Source organism: Python bivittatus, unplaced genomic scaffold, assembly GCF_059951505.1.
Source record: "Python bivittatus isolate LINGU-HERP-01145 unplaced genomic scaffold, Pbiv_v1 ctg000340_np1212, whole genome shotgun sequence".
Taxonomy (NCBI): Eukaryota; Metazoa; Chordata; class Lepidosauria; order Squamata; family Pythonidae; genus Python; species Python bivittatus.
In genome coordinates, this window is record NW_028277056.1 from 14,652,993 (window position 1) to 14,672,666 (window position 19,674).

The 19,674-nt window shown below is 37.4% G+C and overlaps 1 protein-coding gene across 1 annotated transcript in view; it reads left to right on the forward strand.

The window, feature by feature from the left end:
* The window catches only part of CNTN5 (contactin 5), a 723,666-nt gene extending 704,436 nt beyond the window's left edge, over positions 1 to 19,230 (forward strand). Inside the window, exons 22-26 of the mRNA XM_088140604.1 lie at positions 3,102 to 3,211; positions 8,268 to 8,454; positions 8,844 to 8,953; positions 12,923 to 13,091; positions 13,689 to 19,230. Of these exons, the coding sequence (XP_087996730.1) occupies positions 3,102 to 3,211; positions 8,268 to 8,454; positions 8,844 to 8,953; positions 12,923 to 13,091; positions 13,689 to 13,792 (680 nt within the window). The 3' untranslated portion in view covers positions 13,793 to 19,230. The remainder of the gene's footprint in view (positions 1 to 3,101; positions 3,212 to 8,267; positions 8,455 to 8,843; positions 8,954 to 12,922; positions 13,092 to 13,688) is intronic.
* Positions 19,231 to 19,674: the final 444 nt, after the last annotated feature.

A 19,674-nucleotide genomic window follows, 5' to 3' on the forward strand; every position in this document is an offset into this window, starting at 1 on the left:
AACCTTCAAGTGCACATTTTCCTATAATTTCCCTGATCTTAAAAATAACTCTCATTTTCCTTTTCTTGTTATTTTCCTGTGCTTGTTTATATTCTTTATTGACATAATTTTCCTTACCAATTCTTGCCTGGAAAGTCCTTTGATGTTGGATGACCATGTACAGTCATTATATATCATTCTTGTTGCTCAAACCTTTCATCCATCATCTTTTTTTCTGGGGGAGTGGTGATATCATTTTGGGGAGGGGGGATGCCTTCAAGTCAGTGTTGACTCCTGGTGACTGCCTGGACAAGTCCCTGTAGTTTTCTTGGCAAGATTTCAGAAGTGGCATGCCATTGCCTGCTCCCTAGGGCTGAGAGAGAGTGACTGGCCCAAGGTCACCCAGCTGGCTATGTGTCAAAGGTGGGACTAGAACTCATGGTCTCCCAGTTTCTAGCCCAGTGCCTTGGAACTTTTCCTCTTTAAAATGTTGAAATTATTTGTTCTACTTCAGTTTTCATGGTATTTCTTACCTTTTTTACATAGTTCTGCAAGTTCTTTCATATGTTAAGCAAACTGAATCTGTTCCTTATATTGGTTTCATATATGACTGTATCTGTTGCCCAGGCCAAATCTTGCTGAGGCATCTATTCTTTTTAACTTTCTAAGTTTAATATTCTTTCCAATCACTCATTAGTAGTATTGTTGCATTTATTGCCTCTTGCACTTTGCCATAAAATTCTTCAATGTCTGTAACTATTGGAAGGTACATAGATTTGTATAGCACTGATGTTCTCTGGGCCTAATAGATATATTTAATAGATTTATTTGATCATGCAATCATCTGATTTAAAGGAACCTATTCCAGTCTAAAATTATTTATTCATTCAATTTCCAATCTAGTATATTTCATTTCCACTTCAACAAGTTCAAGTTTTCCTCGTTTCATGCTTTTCACACTACACGTTCCAACTGTATGTGTCCTTATAAAATGAGAAACATCTATCTATCTATCTATCTATCTATCTATCTATCTATCTATCTATCTATCTATCTTTTAACTGTGGGAATAGAAATGCAGTATATTTCTTCAGTGTATGAATGCATATTTTTCACAAGGTGCAATTATTCACTGAAGTTTCATTGATATTAGTTACTAAACTGCAAATGTTATGGGAATGCACTAATCAATGAATAAGATAGAACATAACATTCTGAAACCTTATATTGATTTGGATTTCAAATTTGCTTCATTTGAAATAGCCTTCAACTCAATATACTGCTGTACATTGTTTGACTAACACTAAAAATAAGATAGATGGATTAATTAGGTTTTCCTATAATTGTTGCCAGTGTAATAATCATCACTTTTTATTAATATTGTATTAATAATTTCCAGCTATAAATATCTACTGATGAAGAAGTCTAATGATTTATAACTAATATTTATAACATGTTATAGCCTCTAAAATATTCCAAGCCACACCCCAGTTGCCAGCATCTGGACTTCTGTATTTAGCATGCCATATACTACAGTACTGAGTGTCTAAAACTAATGGGAAAACTGAATTTATTTATTATAGCATTTGGTTCTAAATGCTAAAAAGACAATTGGTAGATACATCTAATGTAGAAAGAGAAATTGTCAATTGCATACCAATTTAACTATCATAGTTACCTTGAGATAAACTTGGAAATAATCTTGGTTATTTCACCAAACAATTGTTCAACAATAGTTCTCAGATTTCCTGTGAAGAAGGAATGGCCATTAGATCTGTGGAACTCCATAATATATATTCCTCCTAGGAGATTACCACTTTGATTTGTTTATAGAACGAGTAGAATATGTCCTTCTTTCTTGAAAACACTTACTCTCTCTTATTGAAAGTTTCTAGAATGACCATCTAGATTTTATGTTCTATTTTATTCTTAGTACAGCTAAGTTCCTAATGATGGCTACACATTTCAGGCTGGAAACTACAGGTAGTCCTTGTTTAGTGACTGCCTCATTTAGCAACCATTTGAAGTTACAACAGCAATGAGAAAGCAAGTTTGTGACCAATCGTCTCATGTATGACCTTCACAGGTATTTAAAGCAAAGGAAAGCTGAAATAAGATCATAAGCACAGTCATGGTTTCACTTAGTGACTGCTTCATTTAACAACCAAGCTGCCAGTCCCAATTGTGGTCACTAAATGAGGACTACCTGTAATATGATTTTGAAAATTAGTCTTATAGTTGTATATGGTTGGATTGCTTTTTACTTTCTCAGAATTTATATTTAGAATTTTATTAATGGCTTTTCTCTTTATATTTTTTTTAATTCAGTATTTATACTTTGTTTTCTCTCTTATGTAAGAGTCAGTAGAGTATACACAGTAAAACACTATGTACCTCATCTCAAGATCAAGAATGTCTTACTTTGCTCTCCTTCACGACACTTTATCCCAAATTTTATATAACCAGCATTCAGTCAGAATGCTGGGTTCAAGATCCTCTTCTGCAAAATCTGGATTTTCTGTAACTCTTTGTCTGGATTTTCTGTAAACCTCTGTCTTCTTCGTGTTTGATGGTTCTCCCAATGAAAATTGTAAACAGATATTGTGTTCAACAAATATTGAAGCCTGCAGAATGAACAGAAGGAAAAGTAGTATCCTCTAGCTACGTTCTTCCCGATATAACAGTACAATGTTAATAAGAGCCTTTGGTTGTATGTGTTTCTTTTTGTGATTACATTAATGTATTTTATTGCTGTGGACATTTTTTTTTCTGAAATATGGGATATAATTGTTCCGTTGTTTCTGCAGCACAGCAGTAATAAGCCATCGCAATCACATTATGCCCATCGTAGTGCTCAGCATGTTGCTAGCTTCCAAGAAATACGGACATGCTTAAGAGGAGATTGCTAGCATTGGAATTCCAGATAGGTGAATCCCATGAAGACGATGGGATATAACATAAAGAAGAACAATTGGGTTCTAGTACATTGCTTGTCTGATGCCCAGGACAGCTATGACGTTTTATCCTGAGCAATAGGAGAGATGAATGGGAAGAGTAATCTATTTCTATAGATGCAAACTGCTTTGGCCAAACATTATTATTTCAATTCTTTCTTCCTGCAGAACCCAGTGATGCTCCTACCGATGTCAAGGCTACAGGACTATCTGTATCAGAGATTCTTGTTGCGTGGAGGCACAATAAAGAAAGCCTAGGAAGACCTCAGGGGTTTGAGGTATTAATACAAAATATAATCCAGGTTGGCTGAAGGGTGGGGGGAAGGGTCCTTTTGTTATTTCTCTCTGTTCTTCTAAAAGAATTGTTTGAAATCAAGATGTTAAATCTTTACAATATTGGAGACCACTCCAGTCACTCAGGATTGGATTACCCATTATACTAAGTAAGACATAAAATCCCTAGACCATTAGGCACAGCCTTCAGCCCCTTTTACAACTCCTAGCCTTTCTCTTGCAATCATATTATCAGCAAGGTGGTTTCCTGTGGGCTTTCTGGCTTGCACGTTTTCCCAAACTTCTTTGCTTTCCAAACTGGACAACAGTCACTGCAATTTGACTGATTATAGAAGCATCCTTGAATGTGGTGGTGATTTTCTTTTTACACAACCCACATATAAAAGGCTTCAGCTGCAGAACTATAGCTGCCATGTTGATGCCCCTGTTGCTTGTTCATTCTTCTTTGGGGAAAAACCTCCAGAGAAACAGTAACGTTGATGAGGGAAGGACTGCAATTTATAGCACATCTTATCTGTAGAAAATGCATTGTTCCCTCCTCCATGGAGAATTTACGGCAGGAAGGGAACTGGAGAGATAGGGAAGATCTGTACATACCTGCTAACCTCTCCACTCTACCATGAACAGTGTGCTGGTTCCTATAATCTCTTACAGATATATCAAGAAGCAGGTGGTAAGAAAGGTCTTCCTCTGAAATCCTGGGAAGCTACTGCCAGCCAGAGCAGACAGAACTAGGCCAGCTGGACTAACAGTTTAAAGCAGCTTCCTATTCGATGTAGTGCTTTGAATGGTGAAGAGATCCTTGCTTCCCATATCCTATTGTGGAGGTGGTAGATCTCAAGCTCATTGCTTCTGAGAAACTTGAAGGATCTCCATAAGAGACTTAGCTAAGGAAACGTGAACTTACATGACAGATATGCAGTCAAAGCAATGTACGGGAAGAAGGGGAGAGAGAAGAACTGCAGCTTACAATTCACCAGATGCAAGTCCTGGCAGGCTCATGTTATCAGAGTAAAAAGTCAAAGGACATAACTTTTATACCTTCTTCCTTTTTTTTACTTTCCCCTCTCCCTTTACCTCCAATTGGTATATGTAGAGATGAACTGTAGGTCAGCAGTAAAGTACATGTCTTGTGTGGAGATGATCTCAGGATCAATTCACAGCATTTCTAGGCAGGATTGGAAAAAATTACCTTCATCCCCACAGTACTGCTGCCAGGCAGAACAGGCAACAGAGAGGGGGATGGAATATGGGCTGAATTTGTCACAATGCAGGTTTCTATGTTCCTGTATCATGGGGCTGGCATAAACTGCTAAAGTTACAATGCTATGCATAATTGTAATATCTGTAATAACGTGCAGCATGTAAACATTGTTTTAATTGCACCTGCACCTATCTTTTAGGAATTGTGTTTTAGGGGCACAGATAGACTCACCCCGAAAAATGTGTGAGAGTTATTACAAGATTCTTGAAGCTAATGAGAATAATAATTTATTAAATGTATATGCTGCCCGACTGAAGCTGTTGGCACTGCATTCTCAGATTTGGACTTTAAAGCTCAGTCTATGAGAAAATGCTGTCTAGATAATTATGAATAGTTCTTCAAAACCAAATGTTATCTTCTTACAAAACTGGAACAAACACAAAAGCAACAATAAAAGAAAAAAGCTTATTAATTGGCCCATACATAATTGCATACATATCCTAAGACTCAGAGAAAGGGTGGAATTGGCTGCTCATGAAAAGATGAGAAGTTCACAGATAAAATAATAATAAAAAGCAATGAGGTCCAAATTCCAAGGGAGAATGTACTGATTTTTATGAAATTTGCCGTTTCCTCTGATCGTAGAGGTGTAATTTGCCTTCATAATTCATTCCATTCTGCTCAATTAGCTATTTGTTGGTTTGTTTATCACATTTATATCAGACTGATTCTTTGCAGCTTGCACAATAAAAAACAAATAAAATATCCACAGCAGTCTTAACATCTCAAGAAAGAACAAGCATCAATCATAATATGATGATTGGTATATTATATTACCTTCCCCCAAAAAATTTAAAAAATAAGACAAAGATGGTCCCAAACTGGTTGGATTGTCTCTAGAATGACTCGTTCTTCAATGTCTTTGTCACCGCCATCAGGAATGGTGACACTCTGATCTCCCTTGGGAGACTGTTCCAGAAAACAGGCACAGCAACTAAAAAGCTGAGCCTCCTGCTTCAGTTCCCTTAATTTCCCAAAGGGGGGGGGCACTAGGAAAAGTTTTTCCCTAGATCATCTAATAGTGCAGGCCAACTCTGGTTGGAGTGGGAAGTCCTGTAGCATCCAAGTGTAAGTCATAAAGATGGAGATGAGATATAATCAACATCAACTCCAAGATTGGCGAAGAGATAGTGGAGCATCTTTGAAAACAGGGAGTTCTGGAAGTTGCAGTTTGAATATGTCTGGGAAGCACTAGATTAAGTGGGAATAAGGGAATGTGAGACTTGGTGAATTCCTGTAGAACTACTTGAAAATTAGGGGTATCCACAAGAGGTCAAAAAAGTCAAGATGATGGTTGCAGCTACACAGCCAAATCCCACCTCTTGTGAAATGTGCTGCACATGTGCTGCACATAAAAGAAGAGTGCGGCTTCTATTGCATGGTCACAGCCACCTCTCAACCTTTTTGATGTCCTCCTGCAGATGGTCTTCTTGACTTCTTTGATTCGAACGGAGCTTCCAATGACAGCCTCTATGCAGTTTTTTTGGCAGATCAACCGAACTGGGTTCCATTACCATCTTCTTAATAATTTAATTATCTAACAAAGACTAGTCTTGTTAACAGATGTGTGGTTTTTGTAGATATTTAATTTAGTGACGACTGCATTGCACTCAGATGATAGAAACAATTTTAGACTCGCACTGAAATAAGAATGTTGTTGTTGCACTACACAGAGGGAAAGAGACAAACCCTGCAACACATCTCTTGTACAAAGTTAGTACCTGCACTGAATGAATTTCAGAGGAGCTGTTCTGTATTCATACGTTGCAAGCATGAACTCCCAAGAGTGGGAAAAGCTCAGAAAAGGCAGACACTGACAGCCAGACTTGTAAACATCAAAAACTATTTGGTCTTGTGTGCAAAGGAAGAGAAGGTATTCCAGAGAGAGGGTTGGGGTTTTTTGTTTTTTGTTTTTTGTTTTTGGAATTACACTCAACAGAAACGAGCTCCTCTCAAAGTAACACAAACCAAATCCTCTTCCTCTCTCTCTGTCCTCCAGCGATGCTGGTTCAATATGATTAGACCACTACAAGGTTTCCTCAGGTGTTCTGTCATCTCCAATTCATTACATGGATGAAGAGCTTCCTCTCTGTGCTCTATGGCTGACAGGGAAGGAAATATTGTTTTTGCCATTTCTTCACACAATTCAGTCAAAGCGGGCCAGGTATGAATAGTAGGCTTCTTTGAAGACCCACAAGTGTGGGCTACCCTTGAGATTCTAAAGTTGCCTTTGAGTTCCTGACAGCACTTATTCTGGTTTCTCCTGATTTGCTGGTTACATATGCAGGAGGCAGCAGTGGAAGCATTATAAGTGACAGAAGTAGCAAAGTGTAGAAGGCAGTCTGGAGCAGAAGAGTAGGAATGTTGTAGTAGTAGAAGGGTGAGCCAAAATTGCAGTTTTTTATCATCACTCAGTTCACTCCATAATGTAGGACTGGCTGTTTTGTCTCAGCTTAACCTAGTGAAACGCCCCTAGATCAGGACATCTGATTCAAGAGAACCTCAGCTATCCCTGGTTAATTTACCTGCGAGCTGGTAGAAGGTGGTAGCCACCATGTTGAATTTTCTATAGAATCAGCTATCTGATGTTAAGTTATCTGAAGCCCAAAAAATGATGACCAATTCCCACTATCTGCTTGTAACATCATCAGGTAAAACAGCCAGGAAGAAGCAGCTAGGGGAAGCACAGGAAAGATTTAACCCCTAATAAACCTTCCTGAGGCAGATGAGCCTAGGCCCAGGTATATCAGATGTTGACCCAAAGCTTGTGTTCTTCCTTTATATTTTGTGCAGGCATTGTGGGGATAAATGAAGAGGGGAGCAATGCATCTCACTCTGAATTAATTGGAGGAACAGGAGACTAAATGTAATTAAATAAATCAATGTTGGCTTGATATAGGAGACTTATCTTCCAGATCATATTCAGCCATGAAACTCCCCAGGTGTGTTAGCAAAGTTGCTAAATGTCTTCCTTCTTCAAGAATTTATCTCCAGTACTGAAAGGGTTTTTATTAATTCGGATGACGTTTCTAAAAAAAAAATGGGGCTCTTATTTCAGGTTGAACACAGCTTTTGGACTAAGACTCACAGTCATTACCAGTCAAAAGTCTTCTCCTGTATAGAGTTGCCTTCACAAAAAGCACTGGAAGAAACCATCCAATATTTTCTTTGATCCAAGGTTTGCTTTGATGCTATTTCCACTGTGCAGATTTGGCTTCAGGTTTTAAAGCACTCAGCTTTTAATGCTTCTTGCTGTAAGTGAAGCCTTGCTGTAATATATCTTATACACTTGGGGTTTTTTGTTTGTTTTTTGTTTGGTTGTTATTTTGTTTTTTGCCCAACCTTCTCTTCTACTTATATCTGGAGTACAACCTTCTGCTTCTGAGAATTATAGTACATACAGTATCTGGAGGACACCAGGATGGAAAAGGCTGATTACAGTAAAGTTCAGCAGCTGATAGCCCCTGGATAACAATAAATTCTTTGACAACCAAAGGGAATCAGATGGTATTTCTCAATCTGGATAGACAGAAGCCAACAGTGAGGATGGCGGCCATGTATTAGTCATACAAATCCACCACTGATAATATTTACCTCATGATCAATTGTCAGGTTCATCAAAAAATGTTCCTTCTAAGTCTAAAGAACTATTTTAAATAGCGTTATAGGGTGACATCGGCTATAAGCATAAGAGTCACTATAAGCATTAGGAGAGGCCACCATAGGAAGGACTCTCACAAATGGTCTCTGCTAAACCCATTGTCTTTCATTGGCAGATTGGCTACTGGAAAGATATGGAACAAGAAGAAGCAGCAGAAAAGGCCAAGACGGAAGGAAATGAGTCATCTGTCATCCTCACAGGGCTAGAAGGCAACACCCTGTACCACCTGAGAGTGAAGGCATTCAACTCAGCAGGCTACGGACCACCAAGCGACACTGTCCACGCAGCCACTAAGAAATCTCGTAAGTTACCAATTTTTGTCCTCAAATCATCCGGTTCCAATTCTCCTTTCCCTCCCTTTCCTTGAAATGTATATTAAATAACAACAGCAACCACAAGAACTCTGACTTGTTGTTGTCATTATTCATAACCTCATTTCAAGGGACTTGCATTCTAAAAAAGGGTAGTTATTACTGTTATTCATGAGAAGCAAGAAGTTATCTTTCTGGAAAACATGGCTAAACATTTTTGACATGGAACAGCAAAAGGAAATGTAATGATTCATCGGTAGCTATTAAGATTGCAGTTTTGGAGCAAGTGGTTCAATTTTCTCCCTGCCCCCCCCCCCACCCCCCAGCCAAGCTTTTGAAAAAAATATCTCTAACTTTTTTTTTTCCAATGTTTTTTTCAGCGCCTAGTCAAGCACCAAACATTATGTGGGTTCAGGATGGTCCCCATGTTTCCCTGGGATGGCAGCCTGTAAAGCCTTTAGCTAATGAGTCTGACGTGATGGGATATAAGGTCAGTGTGTCAGATTAACCATCTCCCTCTCTGGTTCTCTTTCATCATTTTCTTTTCTTTCAGCAGCATAATGCAATAATGCTTAGCATTGCAGCATGAACCTTATTTAGCATTAGAGGAATTTGGGTAGAACAACAGGCATTGCAACAGATGGGGATGGTGGTGGTGGAAAGGGGACAGTAGAGGCAAGCTAAGCGAATGTGAAGGCCAGCCCTGGAAAAATTCTGAAAGAATTCTTCTGAATTGATTCTGAATGGAAAAATGCACCCAAAAAAAAAAAAAAAAATGATGTGAGAAAAGTCTAGCATTATCACTTTGTGGTCAGGAAATATATGTTTTTGTGAATAACTAAAGCAAGAGTCTCTAGACTTTTGGGGCCACTGGGTGCTTTTCGAATTTTGAAAGCATCTCAGAAGCTCTCCCATAAAATTGTTCCAATCAGTGGAGGTGGCCAAAGAACATCCTGTTTATCAAAACTTGTTCCCCACTGGCCCCTTTAGCCATACAATGTGCTACCTATCTCCTCAGCTTACTGTTGCTTTGTTTCATTTCTGGGCAAGTTCTGCATTGGAACAACCTACTATTCTTATTTTCTTTGAATGTCTCACCAGGTTTGGTGGGACTTTGGTGGGAAGCATTCTTGAAAATAAACATGACGCTGGAGGCTGGTGCTCTTATTTTCCCATTTTTTTCCTTTTTTAATTGAACAAATCTAATTTAGATGAGACAAGAAACCTGCAAGGTACCAAGAGTTACGGGGTAGCTGAAGACATCACATTGGAGATCTTCCTGTGTTGCTTGCCTCATCTCATTGTCTTCCTAGTTTTATTGACACCAATCAATTAGGCCAGAGGCTCCTTTATGATATATCTTGTCACCTAAGCAGCCGATCAAATCTTAACTTTAATGAAGAGTTTAATACTGGATTTTTGTTCAGTGATAATTAACAAAGTTACATGTTGTCATGTCAATCATGAACATTGGACTTTTGCCCATCAGTTTACTCAGGATATTTTCATTTAAAACCTATTGCAAAACCCATTATTTTGCAACTTCATCTACACATATCAAGACTTTGATTTCTATTAGCAGAACATGGGGATGCAATCCTGTTTCTTTCTCCCTCTTCCCCCACACAACTCATATCCATTAATGTCTCAGCTTCTAACTAACCCTGTCCTCCCAGTGCAGACAACTTTACTAAAACATGGACTTCAAACAAAGCAGCAACTTTTACTTGGGAAAGAGGCTAAAACTGAATGAAATTCCTGACTATATTTTGTACATAGTGATCCTCAACCAGGGGCGATAAACCAGGCAATGTGTGCTGCTTGATGCTGTTAACACTACCCCCATCTGACTATTAATTGGAGCAGACTGCAGCAAAATCCATACAAACACTTCAATCTGACAGCATTTGCAGTAGGATTTAAGGAAATGCAGAAGCACGAGGTGTCGTAAAAGCCATTAAAATTAATATTTCTTTTATAGAGCAGAAGTGCAAACATAGAGATTTGTTATGATTGTGTTGGGGATATCCAGCAATCTGTGCTCATAGCATCTGTTTGTCTTTTTTTTTTTTGCTTGGGTCCTTTGCAGGAAGATTTCAACTTCCCCGAGTTGCTGCAAATGGTCATTGGGCCACATTAAAAATTATACATGTATTCAATCGTATTTGCTCATTTATACATTCTTTTTTTTTAACACATACAATTAAACTGGGGGGCGATCTTTTTTTCTTCTTTTTCTTTTTCTGGGACCATTGTTTTTCTTTAGTCTCCAATGCAGCAAGAGACATGGTGATCAGACTAAAACCCAGTTTGTTTATTTGACTTGCTTCAGAGTTTGAGAAGGGTTAAGCAAAATTGGAGTGGAAAGTCCTTTTGAGACCTCAGACACCTATTTGGCTTTTTAATTTGCCTTTTTAAAAACCTGGGAAATTGTGTCACTGAATTTCAGTGGTATAAATGGGTGGGTGGGGTAGGTAAGTCCATCAAAAAGAAAAAGGTTGCCCATCCTTCTGTTAGAGAATTAAAAATGCATTTTATTAGAAATTATTATAAATGCAAACGTTTATATATTTGGCTATGTATTTTCTCCTAAGTTTCTCTTTTTCTTCATTTGTCCTCTTGCTCTTTATCATTTAACATGTCTGTTATTCCAGTAATGTTCAGTAGAGAGCACAGTTACTATATTCACCAGAACATTTATTTTCCAAATTGAATGGAACATATATTCATTTTATTTATTTATTTATTTGCACAATTTATTGGCTGTCCATCTCACTTTTTCCATATGTATGTGTATATATATGTTCTTTATATATGATGTTCCACACATACTCTTTGCACCCATCCCAAAGTGTTGTCTGTACAGCAGTGATTTTCAAACTTGGCAACTTTAAGACATGTGGACTTCAACTCCCAGAATTCCCCAGTCAGCCTGCTGGCTGGGTAATTCTGGGAGTTCAAGTCCACACATCTTAAAGTTGCCAAGTTTGAAAAACACTGCTATAGACCTATTCAAACCCATAATAACCACTTGTTTCAAGACCCAAGTCATGATTTATCTGAAAGCATGAAAGCAAAGCAAAAAAATGACTTTTTAGGGGGGCAAAGGGGTAGTCCATGGTGGTGGGATTTTTCCTCCCTGTTGGATTCGCTTTTGCTTTATCTCCCAGCTCCTAGGCTCAAGGAGACACTGCAGTGATTACTGGTGCAGCCAGTCCAAGCTAAGGAATAAAATAATCCTAACAACAAATCCAGTCTGAATCCTCTTCATAAATTCCACAATCACTGTTTTTTTAAAAATGCCCAACTTCGTGTCCATATTTTCCTTTTGCTTCCAAGGATCTTCACTTAGGTCCTACACTGCTAGCTATAACCACAGCGAGAATGAAAAGTGCCTGGTTTTGAAACTACCCCTGTGGCATCCTTCATGGCTTCAGAAGTTTATAGGCTGCATGCTGTCTAACCTTTCCTTTCAATCAGCAGCTGTGGAAACTGACTGGTTCATGGTGTTCCCTGCCCATTTTCAACATTTTGAGACCAGTAGCCATCAAAGATTGGCCTCAAACCAGTTTGGGAGGGATTGTGGGGTGGAGGGGTGGAAATAGAGTAAAAACTGCACCATACGAGAGTACCTATAGTGAGGGAGGGAGGAATGATTATCAATTATCCAGCAATATGCCTATTTTGGTATTTTGTTTGCAATTTTCAACTCATATCTAAGAATTTCAAGAGCATGCAGACTTACACAGTCCTTTCCTCCATCCCTACCCCATTTCCTTTTCCTGCCCTTTCCCTCCCTTTACTTCCCTGTTTACTATTAACTAGTAATGTTACTAGTTAGTACTATGTACTATTACATTCTGGTTAAATACTAAATACTACCAACTAGCTTTCATCTTAGTTACTATAAATTAGTTTTAGCATTGGTAGGAATTTAATCAGATTCATGTTTGCAACTAAAAATGAAGGAATGTATAAGCCTGCAATATTCTCCACCTTCCTAACCTTAGTTTAAACATGATGCCCTGGCCTGAATAACAGGCTAAACCATAATGAGTTATTGGTTTTGGCTTACACTATGATAAACTAGCTATTACAACTTTAAATATGGTTTATAGCTTACAAACCTGGAAGAATCCATCCAGTTGTGGTTTATTTAGTAAACTATGGGGCTAAATAATCCAGTATGTGAACCCTGCCTATTAATTTTGGGGCAGGATAAATAGGAAATAGGGTAGCAAAGAACAGATGAGCAAAGCTGGTGCAATAAATGCTTTATTACATTTTTTTGTGTGTGTGTGGAAGGAATGAAAGAGGGCTCATGCGAAGAGAGTAGAAGAGAAATTTCATTAGCTAAATCCTAAGTTACTTTGTGCTTGTTTCTGTTGCTATTTTCCTGAATTTGATGGAATTAGATGTTAAATGCTAGAGTTCTACAGTTGTTCCTGTTCTCCAACAGGTCTTGTTTAGGCAAGAAGGACACAGCAACAGCCAAGTCATTGAAACACAGAAAACATCTGCAGTCGTGCTTCTCCCTGATGTGGGTGTCTATATCATAGAGGTCTGCGCAGTCAGCGAAGGGGGAGATGGCACACCAAGCAACCAAATCAGGATATCATCTTTTTCAGGTAAGGCACCAAGACAATTAGACTCCCAGTGACCACATTCTAAAGCTGCTATCATGCTTATACTTATGGAGTGCAGGGCTATAAAACTGAATTCTGTGTGCATTTCTACTAATGGCCAACCAGAGTTGATATAGTGTTAATGCAATATGTTTAGATGTTCATGTTCTAGGTATCTCCAGTTTCAAGCTCTATGTCATAGGCTTTTCATATATCGTGGGCTATAGCTTCCATCACACCTTGATACTGGCCATGCTGGGGTGAAGGCCAGCAGAATAGAACTTTTTCATAGGGCTGTGTAGTGTAATTATTGTTACAGTTGTCACTACAATCATAGGACCGGTGCCTATGGTTATTGTGTTATTATATTTCTGTTTTGTTGGTTATTGTTTTATTTAATTGTTTCATCTTTGTAATGTTACTGTATTTTGTATTAACTGCTTGTAAGCCACCATGAATCGGTCTGACTCAGGGACATATGAATATAATAAATAAATAAATAAATAAATAAATAAATAAATAAATTAAACAGTACCATTTCCAAAATGTTATAGTGATTGGGTTTTTTTTCTTCTTCTTCTATGGTTTTGATCACACCAGGTGGAAAAGTCACAAGTTCTCAATCCAGTCTACATGCTTTCACCACTTCCTCATCAACTGTAACATTTCTATTGGTATTGATGGTCCCTTCAACCTCATGGTGAAGGAAGAAGACTGAAGACTTTTCTCATTTCTCTGTTTGGTTGCTTTAGCCTGATAACACCAATGAATGGTATTCTGCGTCCAGGGAGAAAGCGGAAGGCTAATTATCGAAGGCATGTTTTGGAAATGCATATAGTGCACCAGGAAAAATATTGCAGGCAGGAAATAACATGAAAATAATCCACCAGGTGTCTCCTCTTTGGTTTCCATAAATGTCCTCTTGGGGGGGGAGGGAATTTTTTTGCCCAATAGAAAATATGCAGATTCTTTTATATAAACTTTTGTAAACCAACGGGAATTATGTCAAATTTTATTTACCTTTCTAATTGTTTATATATTAGCTAACATCAGTCTTATACCCTTAATAAATCAAATGACTGGTACAGTGCATCCATTTTGTTTGCACTCTTAAGGATTTTAACAATTTTAAGAAAAAAATGACAACCATTTGGATTCTAGTGAGTTACCCCTCCTCTTTTTCAGAAGGCTGGCTACTGTTTTTGTTTTATTTTTTTCTTATCAAGAGAAAAATGCCATTATGTGACCCCGTTTCAAAAATTACTGTAGCAAATGTTGCCTTTAAGAAAAGAAGAGCATCGTATAATTAGTGGAGTATGGTAATTTTTCTTCTGTTTTCTGCTCTGTTTGTATTCTCCGTGCACATAACAAGCCACTTTTTCAGATCCAAGTAAATCTGAAGCATTTTGAACTGAGCATAAAACTGAGGCCTCTCATTTTGTACTAGATATTGCCCACTACAATAAGGAAGAAAAAATGCTTATTTTTAATAGCATAACTGTACATGATTGGGAGTGCAGACGATACCGAAATCATTGTTGGACACTTAATCTGAGTCTTCAGCAATTGCTAACTGCAAGTATGAAATTAATGCAGAGAGACAAAGCTGTTTCCCCCAGACAGCTTTCTGTCTTTAGACCTTTATTTTTGTAGTTCATTTTTGTATGGTACTGTACTGTCTATATTTGGTGATTTAGCAAAATGATATCAATAAGCATTTCAAGATAGAAACAATATGGTGTTGCCTAGATTGTCCATAATATGAACCAAGGACATTTTTTTAATGTCCAAAATGAAAAGGATATGGTTGGGCAAATGCTTTTAACGTTCTCAAACTAAAGGTCCAAAGCATTTAGCCTTTCCATATCCAGGGTCTGGCTTCAAAACAGCCTGCAGTGTTGGATTCACCATCATCATCATCATCATCATCATCATCATCATCATCATCATCATCATCAATAGTAGTTATTATTCTTTATCATCATCATCAGTACATGTATGTGTGAGTATTATTTTCTCATCAATTTGTTTATTTGTCTAGGGATAAGCAACTATTTCTGTACCGAGGCGTTCTATCACAGAACTGGGCTGAAAAGTAGGGTGGTCTCAGGAGAAAATGGGTAGTGCCAGAGAAGAAATATTTTTATCAAATTAATATTTGATAAATTTTGAATAAATGAATGCAGATATAATATACACTTTCCTGCTCATACTTATCATGAGATCTAGAGATAGCTTCATTGTGCTTTTTTTTTTCCAGAACATGTGTGGTAATAAAACCTTATATTACATTCAAGAGAAATTGTCTTTTTCTCAACCCTGAGCTCTTTTTCATAGTGGTCTTTCCGTACCCTGTTTCCTATCCTCTTCAACCATCAGAAGTCCTAATCTGCAAAACTGTTAGGACAATGTGCAAGCAGCTTGCCACTGACATGTATTGCCAAAACGCAAATGTGGGGGGTTCTCTGGGGTCCACATCAAGCCTCAGAGGCGGCACTTACAGCCAACAGGTTGTAAGATCTTCCTCCATTTCTATCCACTTGGTGGCTACCAAGTATTGATATGACTAAGGCTACATAGGAGATAGAGACCAGCTTAATGTACAGCATGTGAATCTGAAGACCTTTAACTATCCAGTCCACATAGATGCACACTTCATATTTAAAACAATTAGTTCCCTATATTATTCTTGCATTTAGTGATAACCTACATTTTTTTCCCATTCAAATGCAGAATGAAATGTAGAGCTACCTTATTTTGATTGTAAAAATCCATGTGAGCACTAGATGACAACAATGGATTAGAGTCATCTTTATGTCTTTGATGCCATTTAGTATTTGTCTGGTTCTGTATTTTTCCCCCCCAAAATCAAATAGACCATCCTGACTTAGGGCAACGAGATGTTCCCGAATGAGGGGAATGCAATCAAAAATACCATCCTCTGGCCCCCAATCATTTGTTCCCAATTTAATTCTTTCCAATTTGTTCCCATTTGCTCCCAATTTAATTCTTCTATTGGTACTAATTTAATTTATATATTTTCCATTTAGTGATACCCTACATTTTTTGGTTGAAATGAAGAGTGATGATTATATATCTGTATACCTGGGCTGCACATATTCAGTTAACCATTAGATGATAAAGAAAAATTCTGCCTCTTTGTTGCTATTTATGGATTTTTGCAGTCCATATAGGGTAGCCCTAATGAAAGGAACAGTCATAGTTCCAAATGCCTTTCATGCCTCTCAACTGTGGTTTATATATAATACCTTATCACAACTGCAGTGTAATGTAGTGAGGAATGTAATATTATCAGCATAATACTTTATAATATTACACAGTATAATCTTAGTTGGAAGACCTGAAAGACCTGGGTAGGGACAGATCATGGGGGAAAAATGTGGTTCTAGGATTCGATCTGATGGCACATCAATCAACCAATCAATCATCTTAGGCATATCTCACGTTAATAAGTTCATTGCATATGCAATTGCAATGTAACTGGTAGGAAAACATTCCCATGTGGAACACCATCTAGACTGAAGAAACCAGTAAGCATGAAATTGGCTGATGCTGATCAGTTTAAAGTGGGAGAAAGTAGTTAAAAATGTGCACATCAGCAACTGAAAGTTTAGATGGAAGGCCTAACCAACTAATATCTCAAAAGCAAATGGAATAGTATATGTCTTCTGTAGTCCAGTGATACTGTAAAATGATATTCTGTTATCCAGTAATAGGCTATGCATATCATTGAGTGATGGAATATCAAGAAAATATTCTGAATACTTCTGGACCACTGTGACCCCAATCATTAGCTTGAGCAATGAACATACTAGAAGCAGGCTAAGTTTTTTTTTTCCCCCAACCCTTCCCTTCAAAAGTTTAGTTTAAAAAAAAGCTAATGAAAAATAAAAATAAAAGGCAAATTAAATTGAATGAAATGGAAATAGACTTTGTACAGTGTTATTGTGGTGTTAAATTAGTAAGAGAAAAGGTCTTATACTTTAAAACAGAAATATTTTCCCAGTGCCGGCTCAGGAAAATGCCATTCATAGGCACACAGTGATTTGGCTTTGCATAACCAGTAATTCGTATTGGCAACGCATTCTACTCTTAGTGGAACTTGCTTTTGAAATGTGGTTTTAAAAAAATCTGAAAGGATAAACTAAGACCAAACATCAAGATATATCAGAAGTTTACCACTCCTCCAATGCAAATCAGAGCCTCTCAAACCTGTTAAGTGGGATATGGTGGCTGACAAATCCAGATATTACTAGGCTATGCTAGACCCCTGATGACATCATTAGAAAATCCTAGATCTTATTGCATCCTGTACCCTTCCCAACATCAATCCAGCCTATGGTGGTCACTTAAATATAACCCATAGAAGAGAATATCTGTAGCTCAGGGTTGAACTGTGGAATTCTTGGTGCTCTCTGAGCTTGGTTGTTTGCTTGCAGACGTTTCATTACTCAACGAGGTAACATCATCAGTGCCTTACTTAAAGATAACCATCAAACAGGGCTATGTTGGCAATTTACACATGACTAAAATCTATGTATCATAACATGTATATAGAGATGCCCATAGAGTAATAATTTCTATTATTTGATTAGAAATTACAAAATATATCGCCATAGTGTGGAAGCCTGTGACCAGTTAATCTATACACCTCCTCACCTTTGCTGCTAATTATTGGTGGACTTTATGGCTACTGCTTTCTATTCTTACTATTTAGCAGTAAAGCTCACTTGGATTAGATAGCTTTTAATTAGAGGTTGCTCTTAGAAACTGTCCTGTGACAGTCTCTCAAAGAGATTATTGTCCTTTGTAAAATAGGGTGCATAGTCATTGCCAGCAGTATAAAGCAGCAAATGGAAGAGCTATCAATATTAAGACATAATACATTATTCCTCTTTAGCTCAATAGATTTCATTACTATCATCATGAGGACTTTATCATATTATCAATCAATTGAATTGCTTCATCATCTGTCTATGGGTTTGTGGGGGAGGGGGTTCAGATAATATTGAAAAAATGGAACTTGCCAGTAGTGCAGTTAATTAATTTTAGACAAAGAATTTAACATTCCAGGAGGAGGGGTTCTTTAGATGGAAAGTTGTCGAATCCAGATGCAAACTGGACCTGTTGAAATCAATGGTCTTTAAGTTAAACGTGAATAACTTAAATCCCATTGATTTCCAGTCTTTGACTCTAGGTATTAATAGGTCTAAATATAATCAAGTTGTGCTACCTGACATATATTAAATGTGATCATTCACCCCCGTTGCATTTCAGCAGACATCACTTTTTCTGCTTCTTATAGTCTTAGACCTCTGCCCCAAAATCATCTCCTGACAATACCACACTAGAATTTCCCCAACACTATCAGCCACTCATTACAATCAGCCCTATGTTTTCTGTTTTTATTTTTCAGGATAATGGTGAATGGCATATTTAAAAACCTCTTTGAAGAGAACTAGAATTCCTTATAGGCATGTTTTGGCATTTCACCACCAGCAATGGGAACTCACATACTTGCCTCACCCATGTTCATGACCAATAATATTTTGGATTTCTGTCACCAGTAAGATCTACTGTAGCAGACTGTACCACAAGCAGAGCAGCAGTTGACTTGATATTAATCAACACTGTACATCTGAATAACCATGATTTACTTAACTGCCCTGAACTTAACCTCACATAGTGACACTACAAAGATAGATGGGTATATCATAAGCCTGGACAGAAGGTTAGATTTTGTATCTACAGCCTATTAACAAGCAAGTTTATTTTTTATTATCCCCATATTACCATATTTATTACTTTATAAAAGACAACATCTCCCATCTCATGCCCCTAATTTGTTGTCAATGTTGTCATTGTGGGTTTGTTTGCTGCAAACATGAATTTATTCATTTGTTACAGTTTCTTTGGATTACCTTGTAACAGAACAGTCCAACATAACTGGAAAGACTGTATTTTTGTATACTATCATAATAATTGAATGTGATTGGAAGGAAAAAAAAAACAATCTTGGCTTAGAAACCAAAAACAAGAAACCAACTCAAAATGTTAGAAAACTTGTATACAACTTGTATATATTTACTATATATAATGGTATATACTATGTGAAAGACACAGTAAAATACTGGTTCCTGTGTACTGTTCTTGTAACATTAGATCTTTTTAATAAATTATTCTCTTTTTATTGACTTTTATCTTATGTCCTGTCAGATGCTAAATGATGTGGTTTCATTTCTCCATGTTCAGAACAGAGGGAAATGGAGATCAGTCTTGAGGGAAAAGTCTAAGAAGGTAATTATTCAAATGTGGACATAAACCTCTGCTACATGTGAGTTCTGTATCTGTTTAGGGTGGCAATTGATCCATACCTAAGATATTTAGCAACATTTCCTGAAAATATTGACAGATATTTTCCATATGAACTTGGCCCCAGAGATACCTGAACCATTATTTTCAAAAAGGATGGATTGTAAATTGCTTCAAGCTTTCAAAGAAGGCACCATTTCCATTTTAAATTATAAAAAGAAGAAAAATAGCCACTTCAGCAAACTCTAAATGT